This window comes from Psammomys obesus, unplaced genomic scaffold (assembly GCF_907164565.1).
Source record: "Psammomys obesus unplaced genomic scaffold, mPsaObe1.curated_primary_1811, whole genome shotgun sequence".
In the NCBI taxonomy this organism is placed as follows: Eukaryota; Metazoa; Chordata; class Mammalia; order Rodentia; family Muridae; genus Psammomys; species Psammomys obesus.
Genome location: NW_026586173.1, coordinates 787183 through 810855, shown reverse-complemented (window position 1 = coordinate 810855; position 23673 = coordinate 787183). Strand labels below are relative to the sequence as shown.

The following is a 23673-nucleotide window of genomic DNA, read 5'->3' as shown; positions in this document are numbered from 1 at the left end:
GAGTTTACCCGGCCCCACCTGATGTAAACTCTGTTTCGTCCCCCTTTATTTCCTTTTTGCCCTCCAGCAGCCTTTTCAGGGCATGGTTTAATCTGTACCAGGCAGGCTGGCAGACAATCTATTCACATAAGTCGGGCTGAAAGCTTCTTTCCCAGAACACTAAAGAACCCCATCCAACAACTCCACATCAAAGCTCCACTCTCAGCCTTGACCCATGCAGGGTATTGCCTCAGCTTGCAAACAGTTTGGAGAGAGCTAGGCCCATTCCCACTCCACCCCAGCAAAGAATGATCTGGGTGGATAGATGCCCAGATACAAACTTTGCTATGTATGTGATGGTGAGTTTGTCAGCGCTTTAAGATTACAAACTCCCCCATCTATGAGAACTTGTGGCGTTAGGCGGGGCAGTGTGACCCGGCGTGCTGGCTTCTGGCTCCAGTTTAGGCACGTTCAGTATCAGGCAGTGGCCTCAGTCCAAGGCAGCTGGATAGTGTGTGCAGACAGTCATTTTAAAAGGCCTTGGACTTAGAAACAGACACTCCCTTTTAGATAAGCAAAGCATAGATGTCTAGAGGCACTCACAGACCCTTACAAAATCTATTCCCAAGAAAAAGCCTGTAAGATAGCTTGTCCCAGTGGGTATAGAAATGAGGGGGCTTCAGACAGTGTTGTCCTACTGCCTTTCAGAATCCCCTCAGGCCACACACAATTGGCCGTTCCTCGGGAGCGTTCTGTCAGATGAGGCTGGCTGTTCTCTGTACTGTGTCATCCTGTGGTGGTCCAGTGGTGTCCAGGATATGGTATCATCCTCTTCAGTCCCTCCCAATTCTGCCTGTCTGTATCTATCCCATCCCAGCCTGGCTTCTCTCAAAACCTCAAGACTGCAGCTCTTTCTGAGAAAGCCAGGAACACAGCTGTGAGTTCCAGTCCCCTAGTTCCAACACTCCCTCCTGGCTCCAGATGTAAAGGAACAGCTGTGGGGGTGGCAGTAGGCCCAGTTGGCAGGAGAGCAAGGCCTAGAAGATGGAGAATAAGAGCCAGAGAGCAAAGCAAATGGCAGGACTGTGAAGTTTCAAAGGACCTGGGAAGGAAACAGTCTCATTCTCTGGACCACTGACTGACAGGACTTGCCAATCCCTCCAGTACTGTCCTCCAGCCCTGCCCACTGCAGTGCTGGCAACCTATACTGGTGCACTCATAGGGCCTTCCACCAGCTCTATTTTATGATTCCCACTTAATTTGAGAAGGGAAACAGCTTTCTCTCTCTGACCCCACCCTGTCCTTAAAACATGCAATTCCCAGCATAAGGTCTGGATAACTAAAGAATGAGGAGGGAGAGAAACGATGATGGGAAAAGATGCTGCCACTTCCATCTGGCACCTTTCGCCTCTCCTCCCTTCCTTAGTTCCTTGGGATGCAAGATGCCAGGCTGGGTGTCTGAAGACAGGGCCGATCTGGGCTCTAATTGTGCTGTGCCAGGGTGGTGATGCTTGCCTGGGCACATCTCAAAAATTCTTCACCAACATGACTGTGTCCTGCTGCAATCTCAGGTCTGTGCACTATCACACCCCCAGCAACGCTCTCCCCAGCCTGAAAGGACACAGAGCTTTACAAGTGCTTCCATTTTAGGAAAAAAAATATTTTAATTGTCTTTTGCAACCTCTTTTCCAGGTGAGGCCCCTCCTAGGTGGAACCCCCTTGTCAATGCTCTTCCCATGCCTGCTGGGAGAAAGCAACCCCACTCTGGAGGACACCCTCCCACTCTTGATGCCTCCACCCTCCTGGGAGGCCAGCTCTAGGATTAGGCCATAACAGGCCAAACAAATGTAAATTTTATTAAAAAGTGGGCAGAACATTGTGTTGTGCCCCTTTTGTGAATGCCATGGGACCAGCCCATTGCATTTTACTACCTCTTAATTAAATATCATGTTAAATAATCTCTTGGTGCTGAGGCCAGGTATAGTGCATGCCTTTAATCCCAGCACTCGGGAGGAAGAGGCAGTTGGATCTCTGTGAGTTCAAGGCCAGCCTGGTCTACATAGTGAGTTCCAGATAAGCCAGGGCTATACAGTCAGACTCTGTCTCAAAAACAAAACAAAACAAAACAAACAAAAAAACAAACAAAAAATTAAAAAAAAAAATCAGAAACTAAACAACCCAAAACAAGAACAAAACAAAAAAACCTCTTTGTGCTGGCAGAAAGGAGATGCCACAGCAGCAAGCCCCTGCTGCCTTGGCCAGGCTCCTGTAGCCTCGGTGTATCCACCCTGTCTGGATTTGGACTTCACCAAAGCAGCCAGGGCATAGCCTCTCCTGAGACCTAGCCAGTCCCAGAACACCCTCCCCACGGAGGGTGAGCTCAATGGGGTTTTACTGGCACCAGGCACCCCAAAGTCAGGCCACTCAGGTGGCAAAGTAGGCAAGCGAAGTGTTCAGCTCTCATCCAAGTCAGAAGTATGTAAGATTCTTGACCGCTCCCATCTCCAGCATCCGCTTGATGGCTAGGGCCTCTTGAGAGACATTGTGGCCTGACCCCTGTGGAGACAGCCAAGGAAGTAAATGAGGGTCCCCCAGGCGGCTCTTTAGAAAGGTCTCCCTCCCACTCTCCGTGGCCCCACTCTTCTTAGAAGTTCTCCTTATGTGGGTTCTCAGAAAGGAGCCAGAAGTCATACAGCAAATGTAGAAGGTGTCAGCTGAGGTGTCCAGATGTCCAGGTACCAGTACTGACACGGAATGACCACATCCAGAACACCTCTGTGCCCCTGAGCCTCCCCCTCACCCAACATCCCTGTAGCCGTGTCGTCCTAGCCCACCAGGCTCACTGGGCTCCCATCAGGGCCACTTACCGCCATCGACTTGAGCGTGATCTGCTCATAGTAGTGGATGGTCTGCTTCTTGTTGTAGGCATCTGGGTAGCCGAAGCCAGCGATATGCACTAAGTCGCAGAGGTGAAGGGCCAAGGTGATGGCTAGCAGACCTGTGGTTGGCTTCTGAGGGACAGAGTAGGAGGGCATTTGAAGGAGCCAGAATCCCCTCCTCCTCCACCATCCACCTCTCACACACCCAGGGTCAGTGTTCTGCCACAGAAACATCCTTTACCTTAGCCGTACAAAAAGCAACGGCTAACCAACTAAGCACCTGAATAGAGCGAAGGCAGATGAGAATGTGGATTTGTTACTCTAGGAATTTCTAAGCTCCCTGTGGTGCTGGAGATAAAACCTGGGCCTCGTGTATTCTAGGCAAGTGTCCTACGCCTGGTCCACACCCCCTCACCCTGATTTTAAATTTAGAATTTTAACCATTTATTATTTTTATTATATGTGTATGTGTCTGCTTGCATTATGTACGCCCTGTGCAGAGAGGAGCCTCTAGAGGCCGGAGCTTACTGTCCTGTTGCTTGAGTACTTACTATGGGTTAGGCATCATGCTGCATATGAACACAGCATAATACACCATCTCATTCAGCCCCCCTCTAAACACATATACAGAGACTGTTATCAGCCGCATTTTATAAAGGAGAACACTAGAGCTCGCAAACATAAATAATTTGTGCAAAGAGGGTGAGAGGGATCTGCCTCACCCTTGGGCCTGATGGTTCAACACTCGTGGCTGTGTATACACCTCTTCTGTACAGCAGGGTTGATGATACCTTGCCTGCTCACCTTAGGCTTTCATTCACAGCGATGCTCAGACCAATATTCAAACTTCAGAAAGCTCGCCCTGGTTCGCTCCGAGAGCCAGCTTTCTACATTTCACCTGCCCACTCACCCTGACAGTCACTTCCTGGCCTCCATAGGCCTCTTAAAAGCCAATTTTCTCCCAGCACCCCTTTCAATTGTCTCTTTCTCTGCATGGCTTCTTGGTAAGCCTTCTTTGTCACCATTGCTACCTTTTGTCTTTAAAACAGGATTACATGTAGCTCTAGCTGGCTTTGAACTTACTAAGTAGATGAGGCTAACTTTGAAATCCTACCTCTTCCTCTCGGGTGCTGGGATTACAGACATCAGCTTCTACACTTGGCCACTCCTGGCACTTTAACCACCCTGTGCTCTCTCATCCAGATTGGAGGCCTGCAGAGTTACACGGCCATCACCTCCTCACCAGTTCTGCCCCTTACAGTCATCACAGTGTCCTCCACCCGGCATTCTCTGTACTAAACAAGTACATCACAACTGACCGTTCATGAAAGCAGGAAACCAGGGAAACCTAGAACTATTCATAAACCTCCCGGTCCTACCCTCAAGTGTTAGGTGGCAGGAGATGGAATTGTAGAACTCATGACAGCTGGGTTTTTGGTTTTGTTTGTTTGTTTTTTCTAAGACAGGGTTTCTCTGTGTAGCCTAGGCTGCCCTTGAACTCAAAGAGATCCGCCTTGCCTCCCAAGTGCTGAGATTAAAAGTGTGTGCCACCATGGCTAGTTTTTTTTAAGTCAACTTGACACAACCTAGTTACTTCCTCAACTTAGAGGAAGTAACATCAATTGAGAACGTGCCCTGATAATATGCTGCTATCGGCAAGCCTGTAGGGCATTGTCTTCATTAGTGACTGATGTGGGAGGGCCCAGACTATTGTGGGTAGTGCCACTCCTGAGTTGGTGGTCCTGGAGCCTCTAAACAACAGGCTGAGCAAACCATAAGGAGCCAGCCAGTAAGCAGCACTCCTCCAGCTCCTGCCTCCGTCTACCTGACCTACCCTGACTCCCTTCAATCATAAGCTCTGATATGGAAGTGTAAGCAAAACAAACCCACTCCTCCCCAGCTTGCTTTGGGTCATGGTGCTTCATCACAGCAATAGTGACACTGACTGAAACAGCAACACACACACACACACACACACACCCCGCTTCTCTTTCATAATTGCTTTCTCTCATAGGTATGGGAAATATGCAAATAGGATGTTTAAATAACAGTTCATTATTTCACACAGTTCTTATGAGGGGAAACCACCCTAGCAAACTGACCTGATTACCTAAACCATCTAAAACTGGATGCTTACGTCAGAGATGAAGTAAGTCAGATTTGAGCTTGAAGTGGCTTGAAGGTGGAGGGAGCTACAGGGCAAGGAATGCAAGCAGCCTCCAAGACCTGAGGGTACCTCTTCGCTCATTCCACAGCCTGAAAGAATGGGGGAACCCTAATCCTACAACCATAGAAACCCAATTCTTTCACCTAAAACAAGTCTGAAAGAAAAATTTCCCACAAAGCCTCCAGATAGGAACTCGGTTTTTATGATCAACCTGTGATACTACAAAGGCCATGAGCCAACGCTAGGATCTTTTTAAGGCCACTAAGCTGACTGTAATTGTGCAGTAATGAAAAACTAGTGCAATGTCAAGTCTATAGAGTTCTTTCTTTTCCCTTCCTACTGCCAGGAACTGGATTCAGATCCTCACCTTCTCTTACTTCCCTCTAAAGCCTTCACTCTCTATCACATTCTATCCCTATCCATGGCATGATGGTGTACACCTTTAGCCACAGCACTCAAGAGGCAGAGGCAAGCAGATCTCAGTGAGTTCCAGGCCAGCCTGGTCTACACAGAAAGACCCTATCTTAAAAGAAATCCCCCTTTCTGCCTTTAACTCCACTTGAACTAGGACAACTTGTTATTGGCAGGGTTGTATGTCCACACCAAATGGACTGCTTCCTGTCACTTCAGGCCTAATATACACCATGATGCCCACAGGATCAATGATGGTACCACCTCAACTGTAGAGTTCCTGAGACAGCTCAGCAGATGCATGTCCCCCTCGGCGTCTCCGCGGCACTTTAACAACTCTAGTGTGAGACGTTGTCATTCCGCAGTGCGACCTGCAGCTTACCCTGCTATCCACTGTCTCTTAGAGCAGGGGGCACAGCTTATTGTCTAGGCATATGAGCTCAGGCTCCCCATGGGGCAGTCACGTTGCAGGCACTCAGTACATGATGTTTAATAATACAGGTAGTTAAGAATAAACATATTGGTTTAAAATCTGGCTAATATTAGCTGGGTATAGTGGCTCATACTTGTAATCCCAGTACGTGGGAGGATTACCATGAGTTTGAGGCCAACCTTTCTCAAGAAAATTAACAAACAGCAGAGGACAAATACTGCTAGAGCAGCTGCTGTGTTCCAGTCTCAGTGACTGACATTTTATATTATTATCATTTTAAGTCCTACCATACCTTAAGAGGTCAGTACAACTATTATCCCCACCATTCTGATAAGCAATTGAAATCTCCCAGGGCTAGGCCTGCCTGAGAACCATAGAAAGTGTTACAGCCAGGGGCTAGAAAGTTGGCTCAAAGGTTAAGAGTACTAGCTGCTCTTCCTGAGGTCCTGAGTTCAATTCCCAGCAACCACAAGGTGGCTCACAACCATCTTTAATGAGATCTGGTGCCCTCTTCTGGCATGCAGGTGTACATGCAGAAAGAACATTGTCTACATAATAAATAAGAGCAAGAGAGAAAGAGTGAAAGAGAGAAAGAAAGAAAGAAAGAGAGAAAGAGAGAGAGGAAGAAAGAAAGAGGGAAAGAAAGGAAAGAAAAATGAAAGAAAAAAGAAAATGGCAAAACCAAGAGTCCTACCAATGACTACTATTGACCTCTTTCTGCTGCCTCACCTGTCCCCATAAGAGAGTCTAAGGAGAGGCACATGGAAACAATATTTGCAAAGCTACCTTAGGGGGTAAACCCTGCCAGCTGAAGACTACCAGGACACAGGGTACTGAAATCAAAGCTATAACTCATAGCTCCCTAAACTGCTTCACCATACCCATGATGTACAATACAGACCGTTGAAGCTTAGTCTCCATTCACTCCATCAGTTCAGTGTGTTCCAATATAAGATTGTAAGCTAAAAGTCTAACAGTAACGATTCCCAAAGATAAGGGCCAGTGAGAGTGCCAGCAGCTCCCAGCTTACTGATTCTGAGAAGAACCTGCCAAAAGCATCTTAAAGCCCAGCACCCAAATCTAATCTAGACCTTTCACTCACTTCACTTTCAGGATACCTCAGTTCTCCAAAGTACACACTGTCCATCAAGGCATCGTGCTAAGAAACCTTTCTTCAAAGGCCAAGTGCAGGCTGTGCCCATTATCATTCTTTCCTTCTCACTTTCCACCCATTATCCCAAGCTCCCTGAAGCTTGGTCTCCCTGTCACCAGCTTGTCATCACCTGCTTGATTTTTCGTGGCTGTTGTATGGGCAGGCTCAGGAGCTTGTCTGCTGCAATCTCCATAAAGAAAGGGTTAAGAATCCGAATCTGTTTGGGGTTGACATCCCAGATGAGGGGAGGCTGTTTCCAGAAACCTTTTCGCACCTATAGGGGTAGGGTTAGAAGGGAGAAATGAAAATAATTAAAGACCTATTTCTCAACTCTAACCCAGTTAGTAGTCTTCAGGTAGAGGATGGGATCCCAGTCAAGATAGATACCTCAGGAGTTCAGATACCTCAGAATTGAGGTAAGAGTTGTGCCAGAGATGAGACCAAAGGAAAGGTCAAGAGGGGCCCCTTATCAGGAAGGAAAGGTGTTAACATATGGAGAATGTGGGGTCTGACCACTACCTGATTCAGAGACATACAAACAAGAAGGGACTTGAGCCTTAGGCTGTCTACATACTGGGCAAAAAAATACCAGTTCAGCCTTCAACCTGAGGAAGTAGGCTCTTTGTGGGGACTATCAGGAAAGGCACAAAATGCTCCCTGTTCCAAGGTAATGGAGGGACAGCTTCTCTGTCCCCAAATACATATTGACAGTGCTCCTATTCCTGGCAACCCTCCAGCCCAGAGGGCCTCTGGCTGCCACTCCAGCTCCTACAGCTCTTGAGCTATCATGCGGGGCAGCTTATCAGCAGCTCTATAAAACAATGCCCTTGGCAAGACGCCTAAGGCTCTGGCTGTGAAAAGCCTGGTTCACTCTGTCCCTTCACCAACCCTCTAATATCATCACAAGACACTGTGTGGGACATTGACCGGGCTGGCATCCCCATCACCATATCTCTTTCTTCCACCTGTCCCAACTTACCCGCTTCTTATCACTCAAGATAGTTTCAATCCAGTGGAAGTCCATTGCCTTGAAAGCTACCAGGACTAAGAGCGTGTCTGGGTTGTTTTCTATTTTGGGGTCGAAGTGGGCTGACTCAGGGTAGAAGAGACGTATGGTGGTCTTGGAGCCCACGTCTCCCTCATAGCCAGACACAGGAGCATTGTTCAATCTGGGCCAGGGAAAGAATATCCATTACTACAGATGCCAGGCCTTTTGACAGCCCCCTGTTTGGGACATCCGGGACCCAAAAAGAAGCAGGAAGGATGACCACACACCTGATGACCACATCATACTTGTTGATGACACCTCCCAGTGAGCTGTTCCGCAACCGGTGCCCATTCCCCACCACAACACAGCGCCGACAATCGAGGCTGCCGTGGGAAGAAGAGCGAGTGGTCAAACCTGGAAGTGAGCCCTGCCCTGCTGAACTCTACCTGATCTGGACCTGCCTGCGGGCTATCACTTGGATCACTTCCAGGCTCTCCTCAGCCCCTGATCTGCGTGGATCAGGCACGCGAAGTGGCCCTGCTAATAGTCCTACTGGCCTTGGAGTCCTGAACCTCAAAATGAACTACAAACAAGCCAAGCATAGCAAAGAGACAGTGAGAGCAGGGAAGGCACACAGAGTACTACAAGGAACCCAGCAAAAGAACTGTGCAAGGTGGCACACGCCTATACAGTGCCAGAAGAAAAGTCTGGAGTTCAAATCCAGCCTGGGCTATATAAAGAAACCGTGTCTCAAAAGGGGGAAAAAAATGAAAGAATAGAAAGAAAAGGGGAAGGGAGGGAAAGAGAAACCCTAGGACACAGCTCCCTTGCCTGTTGCCCAGGTCTGTCTGTTGCCATGGCAATACTTTCAGCAGCTTCTGCCTACATCTAGATGCTCACGTTAGGTTGCTGTGGTTTAAAGCACCAACAGCTTCTGGAGACGGGCAGGTTAGGGAGGGTCAAACAGGCCATAGTGAACCAATAACCAAAGTCTGGCTGACATGGCACTAGACCAAGATGACTCCACACTAGTTCAGGGGAAGGGGAAGGTGCCCAGACTGCAGTGAGAAAAATACCTCCTTTACCTCTGTATGCTCTCTGGTATAGAATAGCTAGTGATGGCCAACACCCGGAGAAGAAGGTCTTCTGGAAGAGAAGGAGTAGAAGGAACAGAATGAATGATGACTACAGTCATCAGCACTCTAAAGGGTGCTCCCATACCACTCACTCCTCAGATTTTCCCTCCTTGACACAGGTCCCTGGGCCTGCACAAAAGAACTCGGGCATGGAGCCAGTGGATAGCAACATCCAACAACATGGCACACACAAACAGGGCACGAACTTTCCGCTTGCTTGGGTAGAGCAACGCATTAAGCATAAATGAACCACATCCTTTAATCCCATACAGTAGCTCCTAGGCAATGAGCTGCTAGCCCAATGAACTGAGCAATAACTTACCACTTCCTTTGGTCCCAAAAGGCAACTCATAGGCAGATGGTGTCTTTACCCAGAAATAATCCTTAAGCTGCAGGAAGATGGGCTGTTCTCGAGAATGGCTATACAGGAGAGGGATGAGAAAGAGACTGATCTGACAAAACAAGGCCTCTGACTATATTATATATTATATCCTTCTTCCAGCTTTGTCTACCCTCCAGCCCGTTCGCACTGAGGCAGAAAACCTCAATCCTGAGCTCCCCGTGCCCTGTACCATCCTCAGGTGCTTACTTGCCAAAAATCTTAGAGGCCTGCCTCTCTGCCTCACCCTGGAAGCATGGTTCTTTCTTCTCTGAGATGGGAAAATAAAAGCTGGAGAGAGAGAGAAAAGAGTCAGAAGGCCCAGTGGGACTGAGGCTCTGAGGCCAGCATTCCAGGCAGGGCCCACTTCCCTGGCGATGGTGTAGAGGACCCACAGTTCTGGGAAGGACTGAAACACTGTATCTTCTCAACCCAAGTTCCACTCTGAGCCCAAATCATTGAGGGTCCATATCTTTCTGCCGTAATATTTCCCCTGTGGGAGATCACAGAAGCCATCTGGATCCCCACCCCCACAAACTGCCCCCCAACTCATCCCACCCTCATGAAAGGACTCTGAGCTAGCTGCTAAAGAGGCTCTCCTCAGGCCAAGGGTCTCAAAATCTTCCTGCCTGGCTAGGCACCCTGCCTTTCAGTCAGTCTCAGGCAAAAAAAAAAAAAAACAACGGAAGGACACAGAAAATTACTCACAGTACACAGAAAATGTACTCACAGTTCAAAGTACCTATCTTCTCGGGAGATGGAATACCACACCATAATGACAACGAGGACTAGAGCCAGCATGGCCAGGAACTTCCAGCCTGCAAGGTACAAGCACAGAAGAGCTGGAGGCAGAGATAGGCAGGTACAGCCTCAGACTGCCTTCTCCTTTGCTGATCCTTGGCCCTTCCAGCCTCAGCACAGCAGACCCAGTCCCCTGGCACTCTCCTGTCCCTAGCCAGGGGCTGGGACCCAAGTATTTCTGCTGTCAGGATGAAGAGAGTGTCCCTGGCTCCCAATGTGACCCTCTTCCACCTCTCGGGCTGCTGAAGATGGCTGCTGAGCCCTCCATCATGGGGGAGTTCCTGGACAACACTCACGGGATTTGCTGGTCATGTTTCTCAGCAGATAGCAGGGTTCCTGGGGAGAAGCGTCATCCTGGCTGCCTCGGGCCACCTAGGAGGCAGGAGTCCCAGGTGTCAGTCTCGGCTCTGCCTGTGCTCCTACCTAGACACCAGAGCAGATCTCCCCTGGCCTGCCCCTGTCCTCTAGGAAGCATAAAGACACTCCTTGGGGCAGCCAGCCCCAGGTGATCTTCCCCCTGAGCTCTCATAAGGCAGTGTGAGGGATCTGCATGGAGCCCTGCTACAGGAGGGGAACTGAGGGTCCCAGCCCTCTTTCATTTCCCACGCCAGACTCGCTGACACCAGTCTCTAATGCCATTCTCCAGCACTCAGGAAGAAGAATCAGCTTGGCGGACAAGTGGGTGCATCCACCATTTCTGACACAAAAAAATTTAATCATGCCAGAACCTGATACATACTATGAAGGTCCTCAAGAAGCCCCCTTTTCAACCCTTCTAGTCACTGACAGTACCCAGGTCTCACCTCCTAAAATGCACGGTAAGATCAGGAGGGAAGGCTGGTTCAGTTGGGGACAGGCTCTGGCAGCCTGAGGGTATGGCTTGACAGGGCTCAAGGGATATTTCTCATGCCATGGACAGAGGCCAGGGAGGTCAGAAAGCAGTGTTGCCCTATGGGCCAACTCCTCTAGAAGCTACTAAGAAATCTCTGTGGAAGATGTATAGATGCCAAGTGCCAGCTTCGTCCAGCCTATGTTCCTTCCATCCCGTTTCTGTCCGGAAGAGAAAAACCACAGAGCCACACACTGAACACACACATCCACAGACAAGGGCCTTCATCAGGTTGGGCAGGTTTCCCATACAGAGCAGGGTGACTCAGGACAGCCCATACAAGCACTCGTTTGTACTCTCCTGAAGGCAAGTAAAACATCTTCGATTTTTTTCTTGGAAGCAGGATGAACATCTAGAGGAAGTGTTGTCTATCACAATCATACTATGATTCTGAATGCAACCCTATTATGGAGTCTTGGCTGTGACCTCCAAGTGGGGGCATTTCCCAGGTGCCACTATGAGTTCAAAACCACGAGCAAAAGCAAAACCAAACAAATTAAAAAGAAAACCCAAAGCAACAACAAAAAACAACCCCATGTAGGGAAAGACCCAGACACTTTTTCATGCTTCATAGGCTTACTGAGCAGCTACCTGAAAAACCCTGGAGGGGACTAAGGACGGTCTCCCCATTAAAAAAGAGAAAAAAGGAGACTAGGTTTTGTTTTATTTTGTTCTTTCTCTCCCCTTCTTTCCTTCCTTAAGAGTGTGTGTGTGTGTGTGTATGAGAGAGAGAGAAAGTAAGAGAGAGAGATAGAGAGAGAGTCTATAGCCCAGACTAGCCTACACCCCACTATGTAGCTCAAGCTACCCTCAAACTTGAGTTCCTCCTCTTTCTGCATGCTGAGATTACAGGCAGGTGCCACCACACTCACTCAGCCGAAAGGGAGATTTACAATCCTAAATTTCCAGCTAAAGTCACCCTTAATAATCCTTGACGGCTTTCCTAAAAGTGAGCATTTCTTCCCTTGCTACCCACAGCAGCTGCCAAATCATTCCTCATCACATGGCCTCTTCTCCTGCATGGCTGTCTCTCATGGGCGACATAGTGAGACCCTGTCTCAAAAATTAATTAGTTACTTACTTAATTAAAAGCATTAAATGGATGAGTCTCCTTTGAGAAGCTCACATCAATGCTCTGGGGCATATTTTTCTTTCTAGGTCCTTCTCTCTTAGCCTTCATGTTTAAAATCATCTTAAAATGTCTTTAATAAACCTCAACTCTGCTCCCCACCAAAAGTTAAAAACTTAGAGCATTAAGTGAATGGCATGTTAGGTGACCAAGAAACATCATATGCCCTTCTCTGGCTCTCATTTTCTTCAGCTGTCAACATAGGAAGTAAATCAATAGCTAGATCCCTGCTGCTCAAAATACATTTGTCAGCTGAGCAACGTGGGTGCCCTTACTAGCAAGGCAGAATCTTAGGCCTCCTACATGTCTACAAAATCAGAATCTAGATTTGAACATGATCCAGAATATAGGCTCATGCTCAAATGATCCAGATGTTCTCAATGATAGCTGAATGGGGGGAATGGCTTGTAGAAGCAACAAAATGTTTCCACAGGCAAAAGTGCTTGAGGCCAAGCCTGATGACCTGTGTTCAATGCACATGGCAAAAGGAAAGAACCAACTCCCTCCAGTCATTTCCAACCTCCAAATACAAGTTGTCAGACAGACAGACAGACAGACAGACACACACACACACACACACACACACATTTTACAAAATAAATACATGTAAATTCTGGTTCATTCCCGGCCCTGGAATCCCTGGAATTTGTGCACATGTGACAGGTGAGTCTAATGTGAAGTCATAGTGGAAAATCACCAGATTAGATAGATAGCCTCCAAAGCTACTTACTTAACCTTTGAGGAAGACATTTGATTCCAGCAGGTATGAGTGAGGCTTGCCTGAGAACCCATAATTTTACCAGCTCCTTTGGGCCCTGCTGGGACCACACTTGGAGTTAAAAACTCTATGCCAGAATTGTTCATTAACTGCCTCCTCTCCCACCCACCTTCCTCCAGATCTTTCCTAAGGGGGCCTTTCCAATGCAGTGACCTGGGGCGGGGGATGCACAGACATACCCAGATGTCTAGGTCCGGCTCTCCATGGTTTTTATTACATTAGAGGCATCAGTAGTAAAATGGAAAACTAACAAACAACAAAACCCACCTCCTCTATGACTCTAGCATGCAGCCAAAAGGCAATCTACAGAGATAGGTTCCAGAGTAAATGACAGACAACTACAAACCACACTCAGCCTTGACCTTTAGGGAAGAGGCTTTGGCAGTCGTTGCTAACTAGCTTGGAGCAGACCCAAGCAACAAACAGCTACTCCTTCTTTGGCTTCTTTCCCAATGCAGGTCTCCACTGGCACATCTTTGTTCCAAATCCGAACCAGGACAGTTCTAAAGCAGGCTGTCTAGTCTTAGGGTTTGCTCCAAGGTGCTCAACCACAAACCTAAACATGTTACTTCCTTTCCTCGATGGGTCTAGCTCAGAAGATTGCTTTGTGTCCCTGGGTATCTCAGGGACACAATGCTTCTCAGACTGGCTGCTACAGGACAATTTGTTGAGGGGAGCTATCCAGGTTCAAGGCTCAGTAGCCTCTCCTCCGAACCAAGTGTCAAGCAGAACCACTCACCCAACCTGCTAGGCAAAGCTACCCACAGCAGGAAAGCTATCTGAGCCCTTGGTATTCTGCCATGAACTAAGGTGTACCTGGCTTACAGTGAGCTGATGGGCTCACCCAGGGGATTCTCACAGTAGCAGAACAAGGGACATGGGAACCTGTAGGAACTGGTACCTAGCCAGTGCCTGCTATCCAAAATGAGTTCAATTTCATCAATACCCCACCAGGGCTGAGCAGGGGACAGGCAGAAGCCCCTTAAAACTCTTACTAGTTCTATGCTCTTTAGTCCTTGAGTTTCTGTACCTCAGGATTTTTGTTTGTCTGGATTGAACCCAAGCCTTTCGCATGCTAGGCAAGTGTTCTACCATGGAACCTTATCCCCACTGGCTCTCAGTTTGATAAGAAAAAAACAAAAATTAAAAAACAAACAAAGCTGCCTGCCCTTCTAACACCTTCAGAATCACCCACCGTTTTTCTCTCAAACTCTACCACCTAGATGAGGGATCCCTGTCTATTCCAGAATCTGGGAGAGCCAACGTCCCCTCCTCTCTGTTCTTCCTACTTCTTGCCAGTTCTGTCTGTGACTCATAAATAGGTCCACTTTACATAAATGTCTATGTCTGCCTCATCCCCTCCTCAGGCTATCCTTGCCTCAGATTTTCCTCCACACACCAAGCCTCAGCATCTGACTTCCTTACTCCCTACTCCACCTCTTCCTGAGAAAAGCCTTGCTCTGGATTAGAACACTCCATCTCAACAGCCATTCTTGTGGCCGCTAATGTTGATTGGCATTGCATAGCCAAGAACCTACAAATTCAGGCCTCATACCCTACAGATACGTCAGATGCACCCATGATGATTGCCACTGTCAACCTGTCAGGATCTATAATCACCTAGGGCATATCTGAGTGATCTGTCAGATGAGGTTTAATTGGAGTAGGAGGATCCGTTCCAGATGCATCACAGTTCTAGCAGCTGGCTGGAGTCAAGACTGTGCCCAAGTGATGGGGCACCAGCACTGATGGCTCTTTGCTCCTCTAGTTTGAATGCAGTGTGACCAGCCACTTCTTACCTTGGCTACCTTGCCTTACCCACCATGATGGACCGTACCCTCAAACTGTGAGCCCAAACAAACCCTTCTTCCTTTCCACCTTCCATCCTTCCTTTAATTGCTTGTGTCAAGTATTTTGTTATGTCAACTAGAAAAGAAACTAAGATACATTGTGTACCTGTCTCCCAAGCACACAGAGCACAGTTCCTTTCCACAGCATACACTTACATAGACACACACACACACACACACACACATACACACACACACACACACACCACTCTGCCCAGGTTTTTCTGCATTAGGATGCCTCCTATGGTTTAAATGTGAGTTCTAAAGTTCATGCATAGCAAACTTGATCCTGAATGTGGTGGTATTGGGAGATGGGACCTTTAAGAAGTGTGTAGGGCAACATAGTAGAAAACTCGCCCAGCATTCAATTCTCAGTACTTTGGGCAGAGAGTTCTGCCCCATGAGTGGATTCGTGCTTTTAACACAGGAATTGATGCCATAAGATGGGATGGAGCCATTATAAAAAGATAAATTTGGCATCTCACACTCATGCTCTCTGGCCCTCCTTCTGCCATCAATCCAAGATCAAATAGCCAGAAGGCCCCATCTTGGATTTCACACCCTCCACAACCATGATCCAAATGAACTTCCATTCATTATGCATTATCCAAGTTAGAGAATTTGGTTAGAGCAGCACAGAGCAGCAAGAATGACCTAGTCTTGATGAGTGGAGCTGTTGCTGTAACAAATGCCTGACAACAGCATTTGGAACTGGCTAGAGCGGAGAGGCTAGAAGAAGCTGCATGTGCAGGCTAGGAAAAAGAATAAAGGCTCAGGAAAGGGCTCAGTTTAGAACTATAGGGAATGTCTAGACTTTCTTATAGGTTATACAAGTGCTGTTAGAAACTAGAGTAAGATCATCCTAGCAATAAAGTGGCTAACAACTTGGCTGAATGGCCTGTGCTCTAAAACCTCATGGAAGACAGTAGGATTTAAAAGGATATTTGGTGGAAGAAACAGCTCGGTCATAAAGCACTCGGGACACTGTGTAACTTAACTGTCTACAATAGACTGAGTAGAAAAGACATGATTTTAAAATAGAATCTACAATTAAAATAAAACAAAATTTAGGGATTTGAAGGATTCTCAGCCTTGACTCTGTAGAGAATTAAAAGCATTTTCATGAGAGAAAAATGTAGGCATGGCCAAGTAATCATTTGATAAGATTAGTACAGAGTGAGGTCTGAGACTATTTACCAGGACAATGGAAGAATGACCCCAAAGGCCCCTTAAAGACTTCTACTGAGGTCCCTCACATTTCACACCCAGAATGAGAAGAAAATAATCAAAAGAGTAGCCAGACCTTGGGGCTTGCTGCCAAGGGCTAAGATAAGCCTTCACTCCCCACATTCTTGGGCAGCCTCTGGCTGCCTCAGCCATTACTCTCCAGAACAGCTTGACCCATCCCTCCAAAATCAGCAAGAGAAAAGCTGTGGCAGTGTTTACACGGTGCCAGCTCTTTAGATGCAGCAGGTGAGAGCAGTGGGGCATGACTTCCTCTGCCTCTATTTCAAGAGGATCTCATAGCAGCCTAGGACCAGGATATAGGCGGAGCCAGCACAGAAAACGTTCAGGGAGGCAAGGCCCAGCAGAACTATGGAGTCAGAACCTAGCAGAGTCCTAGGAGGATACTCAAGTATTACTTAAACTCTCTAGATAAAGCACTGTAATTGCTTCCATTGTAGAGACAGGGAACTATGGTAAAACAGGGTCAATAAGACCATAACACACCCAAGTAGGACATCTGTTGAACAAGTGACTGTGGAACTGTCACCTCTGTAGGGCCCCAGTCTTAACTTCTAACAGAGACTGTAGACTCCCCATAATAAAACTAGCCCACAAAGGAGTGTCTCATTTGATACCAAGTATTGTCCACGTGCTGCCCTTTCGTACAACTAGAGAAGTGGGGACTCTGGCACAAAGTCCTTTAAGTGTTTCCAAGAGTAATAAAGAACTTTCTTAACTCTTTCTTATGCCACCCTCCCCAGGAGACATGATTGTTAGTACCCAAGACCCTGGTGTCCTCTGAAAGTTCTCTAGCACGTTTTCACTACATACAGACACCAGACTTGCAAGCATGCAGACACATAACTCCACAATGATAAGCCATGTCTCCAGAGCTCTGTACAGATGTGGCCTCTCTTCTGAACCTCAGTGTAGAACTCTACCGAACCTGTTTCCACACATTTCCTGCCATGTCAAGGTGAGTCTCCATGGGGACCTCAAGCGGGGCTGAATACAATGTGATTAATGCAACCTCATAAGCTCCTCATCTCAGTAGAGGGTCAACACCCTGGTTCTGCTTGACTGTGATCCCCAGCTGATGGCTTACCTCTCCACACCAACAAAGACCCACATGACCTGTTTCTGCTGACCTTCAGGGACTCACATGACTAGCTCCTTTCTTCTTCATCACCTAACTCGTCTCTCGTGTGTCTTGCCTCTACGCCTTGGTGAGGGAAGCTAGGCATAAACATTCCTTTGGCCTTGGCTATATGCTAGGCAGAGAGGCTTCTGTCTTAGACACAGGGTTGGATATCTTTGCATCTAGCTCTTCACTTACCTTTTCCACACTAGCCAGCAGCATCCCCCATCCAGCTAATGCTCCCCTACCTTTTGTTGTTCTTTTTTTTTTAAAGGTTTGTTTATTTATTATTTATACAGTACTCTTCCTGCATGTAGGCCTACACACCAGAAGAGGGCACCAGATCTCACTACAGATGGTTTTGAGCCACCATGTGGTTGCTGGGAATTGAACTCAGGACCTCTGGAAGAGCAGCCAGTGCTCTTAACCACTGAGCCATCTCTCCAGCCCCTTTTGTTGTTCTTGTTCTGCTTATTGCTACCACCAATAAGGCACACAGCTCTTAAAACAGATTTGTTGGATTAACAAATGGATCTATTCGTCAAGAATCATTGTCATTATGTTGGTGATATAAGAATGGAAGAAATAGTGGTAAAAGGTCGGGTTCCCCCTGGCACATCTGGCACAGCCCCCAGCAATGTCCTAGCTGGATATCAGTCCCCACCCCTGTGTAGAGCCATCACAGGAAGCCTGTCGTGAGACTATTCTTCCAGGCTGATTTAGAGAGTGCAGAGGACAGTGAAACTGACCAAATGCTTCAAGGCCACCTGTGGAAGATGGTGGTGTCCTCCAAGCCACCCAAGCATAAATGAAAATGAGGCACACAACCTTCCCAATGTAATCACAAGATTCTCTCTGGCGCCATCCTTTCCGCTCCATACTCACCCTAACACCCTAGCCTGGAAGACTTCCGTGTAGAAACACTGTATCATCCACATGATACAGTGTCTTAATGATTGCTACAATGTCAAGACATCCATTTGATGTCTTGCCAGTCACAAGACATCACAGCGAGCTGCCGGAAAATTATACTTCTGGTGTTTGCCTAGAGGGGCAGACACCAAATTCCAAGAATTCTCAGGGCTAGAGAGCTGAAGCCCTTGTGACCAAGTGGTCAGTCAGGAGGCCACATCAGGCCAGGATAAATAAAGGAGAATTGGTTGTCAATGGTGACCTGTCCCAGGTTCCTCCAAAGCCAGGGCCTCCTGAGGGTAGTTCTCTCCTAATGCTGCCCACCCAGGAGGCTAAAGACACTGGAATCTGGGATGGCTCACTACCAGCACAGCCAGGCCCTCTCTCCTCTGGCCCCCAGATACCTAATCTGAAAACAGTGGATTATACTAGCCCTGGTGTAGCCACACAATACCAACAAGCCCAGGTGGCTTAAACTACTTGTGTTGGCTCACAAGATGGCTCACTGGGTAAAGGTGTCACCAATAATGATGACCTGAACCGGGAATAATGATCCCCAAGGACCCATATACCCATAGAAGGAAAGAATCAATGCTTGAAATAAGCTGTCCTCTGTCTTCCATGAACACACACACACACACACACACACACACACACACACACACAAAATGAATAAATGGAAAAAATTTTAAAGTACGTATGTGGCCAGTCAACACTGACAAGGGTTCTAAGTAGAAACATCTGCTAACTTCGCCGACATACTAATTTTTAAAAAGTAAACTATCACCTAACTGTAGTAATTACAGTAATTATCCTCACTGTGTCTTATCACTACTAAACATATTTTCCTTCCTCATCGAGAAGAACTTCATGCTCGCCACCCTCAATCCACACACAGAAGAATGGGGGCTAGGTAGAGGCAGAGGCAGGAGTCAATGCCAACAGCGTCACGTTTGGGTCTGTATTAGGACAGGGCTCAACAGTGTTATATAAATGGGATTAGGAATCAGTGTTAAGGGCAAACTCCCCTCCCTTCCTGGCCACAGCACCCTCCTAGCTAGCCAGGTGCCAGGAGCCTTCTCATCTGTCTCTGTCACAGTAGTTTGCTTCAGTTCCATTGTGGCAGTTACATCATTCTAGACCAGTCTCCTCAACACCACATTGAGTACCAGGTACACGGTAAGTAACTGGCACATTTTTAAATGAGTGAATGTCTAAATTATTATCATTTGTTCACTCAAGCAAATAAACAAAACAACCATGAGCAGAAAGTTTCAACAACTTAGAAAATTCAAGCTCTCTTTTGTGGACACCCAAGGTGCTAAGGCTTGTCTCACACTGGGAACTCCGGGTCAGCAAGGTTACCGACTATCTGCCACATGCCTGTGGCTACTTTCAGAAGGGCACCACTATCACAAGGCACATGTGGTTTCTGGAGAGATGGCCAGTGATTTCCTTGACTCAACTCAACCACTACCAGTTCCAGAGTGTGGAAATATACCAGAAGCTGAAGACAGCAGGCTCTGGGTAGCCCTAGGAAAGATAGGGACCCACTGGCACCCTATTTCTCTTTCCTCCTTACATGTTTTACATGTTCCTCAAGACAATCAGTTTGGCATAAAACCAACTTCGAGGGGGGGAGGGGCAAGGGGCTCAAAGCACTGGCTGAAGAGAAAAGGGCTATGATACTCTGAAAAATCTTAAGTCCAAACTTAACCTCTGCGGCCACCAACTTGGAACTCAGCCTCAGATTTCTCCTCTGGAAAAGGGGATAACAGGTTCAGGTGCATACCTATAATTCCAGCATTCAGGAGGCAGTGGCAAGCCAGGGATACACAGTAAGCTCCTGTCTAGTATACCTTTAATCCTAGGACGTGGGGGCAGAGGCATGCAGATCTTTAAGAATTCAAGGCCAGCTGGTCTACATAGAAAGTTTCAGGACAGCAAGGACTACATAGTGTTACTTTGTCACAAAAGCAAAGCAAAACAAAACAAACTGCCTACATAAAGACTCAAAAACAACAAAATGAAAGTGTCAAGACTAAGGTGTCACGAACTTCAGATATATCCTGTTATTAAAAGCCATAGCCCGATGCTAAACCAGTACAGAGCAAGCACTGGTATGGCACACAGCTGTCTCTCTCCACTCCAGGTCTGTCTCACTCCAGCGAAGGGAAGGGGGTCAGCCACAGCTCCTACCCATTCCCACAGCTGTGCTCACCTGTCTCCTCAGTGGCTGGTTCTGTTCCTAGCACAAGACTGTAACTGTGTGGGGACACAACAGGAGTGCCACTGCCCAGACTCCACCCAGCCCTGAGCACAGATCCACCAATTGGCCCAGATTCAGGAGCACATTCATGAAGTGGAACATGGTGGAGGCAGCAGGAAGAAGTCAGTCTGAGGAAGTTGTTCACTGTCTCCAGGAAGCACCCGGGCTCCTGAGCAAAGCTGCTTGCTGGGGCGGCCGTCTCTCTCCAGAAGAGACCTCTCCACGGCCACTGCCTGCCTCACAACAGTACACAGTGCTCAAGACTCAGGCTTCAAATGAATCACACCTAATGCATGTGATCTACAAGTATCAGCAATCCCACAAATTGGAAAGAAACAGCAAACAAAAGGAAAACAAAGGGCACAATTGGATTCAACAATTCTACTTCTGGGTATGTACCCAATGGAAGTGAAACCATGACCTCCAAGAGATCTGTTATACACCCACTCTTACAACAGCATTGGTCAGTCACAAGGTCCAAAACGTAGAGGCAATCCAAGTGTTTATGAAGCCATCAGCAACATTTGGTACCCATGCTTCACCCAGTATTGTTCAGCCACACACAAAAAAATTTCTGATAATTTCTACACAAGGGATGAACATTGAGTACAATATGCTAAATGAAATGATGCAGTCACATTATAGACAGACACTATATGATTCTACTTACAGGAGGTACTCAATAGCCAAAAGCATAGAAACAGAAAGTGAAAAAGTGGTTTGAGGGAACAGGGTGGGGAGCAGCAAAATGAGTTGTTGGGGAGGGAGGGGTCCAAGGTTTCTATTCACAAAATGACAAGTCCTTTAGTTTGATGGTGGAGATGGCTACATACTATGAATAATACTTAATGCCCTTGAACTTACTTAGTTAAGAAAGGAGTTAGGGGAGTGGCTCAATCCATAAAGTATTTGCCCTGAAACATAAGAACCTGATTTCAATCCCCCAAATCTATGTAAAAATCCACGAATCAATGTGGATAAATTATAAATTTAACTTGTGGATATGGTAGTATAACCCAGACAAGCCTGACTGGTGATCCTTCAGACCAATGACAGCTACTATCTCAAAAAGGTAAACAGTTTTCCTGAAGATGACGCTCAAAGCTGCCCTCTGGGTCCCACATGAACAAACACACACACAGACACACAGACACACAGACACACACACACACTTTAAAAATTTTAAGTGATTAAGATGGAAAATATAATTTTATGATTATGTATTTTCCCATAATAAATCATGGAGTCAGGTTTAATGGTACATGCTTGTAATCCTACCCTATAATGCTAGCACTTGGCTGAGGCAAAAGACAAGAGCTCAAGGCCGGCCTGGGCTACAAAGTCAGAACATGTATTTTTAAAAAGAAGAGTAGGGGGAATCAGGGGAACACGGACTAATTCACAGATTAGGCCCAAACACCTGTTACACTTGCAAACTTGCTGGTGGCTGATGACCCAGAATGCAGAATAAATCCCAGTACCTTTTTTATAGTTGGCTGGCAGTGAAGGTGTGAAACAATACAAAGGCTTAGCAGTAAGAGTGAGGCTGAAGCCATGCACACCTAAAAACCTAGCAATTCCATTTCTGGGTATAACCCACAGCAAACCTCCCTTTCATACAGACACCCCGTTCAAGAGCACTGTAACAGCAGAACAGAGAAACAAGCACCAGGCAGGGATCTGGCTAAGCAAACTGTGGTCTCTTCAAACAACTGAGCACCACTTAAACTGGTTAGCTAATTAACCCGTGTGGATCGGTTTGGATAAACCTAAAAATACAAATCAAACTTTTATGTGTTGCAAACTGATGAAGTATAGACTGGAGAACAATACTGCTTGTATTATGCATTGCAGATTTTGTGTGTGTGATAAAGGAGTAAAACAGGTTCTTTACATGAAAATTAAACTCTGGATATAGGAGAAGAATAGAATTGATTGTAGGTGAAAGTTTTCACTTTTATACTTGTACTGCCCCCTTTTCCTTCAATTCTTGCCTTCCTTCCTTCCTTCTTTTCTGTGCTGGGAGTCATACCTAACGAGCAGCTTCACTCCCACCCTCTCTCCCTCACCTCTTTTCCTCCAGTGGGAGGAAATATATATATATATATATATTTTTTTTTTTTTGGTAGTATTGTGACTCCAACCTAGGTCCTTCTCCATGCTAGGAAGTGCCAGACCGCTTAATCCTTCACCGTTTTCTTTTCTTTTTCATTTTGTTGTTATTGTTGTTTGTTTGTTTGTTTGCTTTTTGAGACAGGGTTTGGAATGAAAGAGACATTTTTCATTTGGGTTTTTTTTTAATTTTTAAAAATTTTATTTAAGTGGAGGCAGGATCTTATTGTGCTGTTTAGGGTGGCCCCAAACTCACAATCCTCCTGCCCCAGCCTCTGGAGTGCTAGGACTATAGGTGTGAGCCACTGTATCCATTTAGAACTTGTATGTGGTGTGTGTGTCTCCATCTGTCTGTCCATCCATCTGTCTGTCTGTGTTTGAGACAGGTCTCATACAGCCCAGGCTAGCCTCTAACTCACTATGTAACTGAGGATAGCCTTGAACTCCTCCCGGCCCTTCTGTCTCCATCTCCCAAGTGCTGCAATCACAGATGTGCACCACCACGCCACACTTGGCTCCTATATACCCGTTGGCTATTTAACTTTTTTAAACTGGTGAGAACAACAAACTTTTAATTTAATTAAAAGCAAAAACTCAGTGGGAAGAAGAGAGAGATAAAACACTAAAACTAAGAGCACAGTGTTGGACATACCTGGACATACTAGGTCACATCCCTGGACCTGAATTCTGAATTACCCATCAGTTTTGAGACTCCAGGTCACAGGTTTTCTGCTGTGTGAGTGAGGATGAAAACAGCTCTAACTGGTAGAGTGACTCAATGTGGCAAAGAACAGTGACTATTAGGGTTATTGCTAACGTAGAGGCAGCTAATATTAGTCCAAAGGACACATGTGCAGCTCCTGCCTGCACTGCTCACCGACCTGCTCTTCTTATTCTTCTATGTGTCCTACTCCAAGGACAGACACTAGCACAAATGGACCATCCAGCCTTCTCTCTGCTTGGCCAACCATATGCTCTAGTGCAAGGCTACGTCCAGATGGAGAGGTTATTTTTAATGTACACAACAGTTTTGTATAGGTGAG

General features: G+C 46.8%; 1 protein-coding gene across 3 annotated transcripts in view; it reads right to left on the bottom strand.

Annotated features, from left to right (window-relative positions):
- Positions 1-1618: 1618 nt before the first annotated feature.
- The window catches only part of St3gal4 (ST3 beta-galactoside alpha-2,3-sialyltransferase 4), a 36368-nt gene continuing 14313 nt past the window's right edge, over positions 1619-23673 (bottom strand). For all 3 annotated transcript variants that reach the window (XM_055601416.1, XM_055601417.1, XM_055601415.1), the window contains exons 2-11: positions 10623-10698; positions 10256-10343; positions 9736-9816; positions 9469-9566; positions 9096-9156; positions 8298-8393; positions 8002-8191; positions 7153-7296; positions 2847-2990; positions 1619-2535 (exon numbers count right to left, since the gene is read on the bottom strand). In XM_055601416.1, coding sequence (XP_055457391.1) covers positions 2449-2535; positions 2847-2990; positions 7153-7296; positions 8002-8191; positions 8298-8393; positions 9096-9156; positions 9469-9566; positions 9736-9816; positions 10256-10343; positions 10623-10638 — 1005 coding nt within the window. In that variant the 5' untranslated portion in view covers positions 10639-10698 and the 3' untranslated portion in view covers positions 1619-2448. The remainder of the gene's footprint in view (positions 2536-2846; positions 2991-7152; positions 7297-8001; positions 8192-8297; positions 8394-9095; positions 9157-9468; positions 9567-9735; positions 9817-10255; positions 10344-10622; positions 10699-23673) is intronic.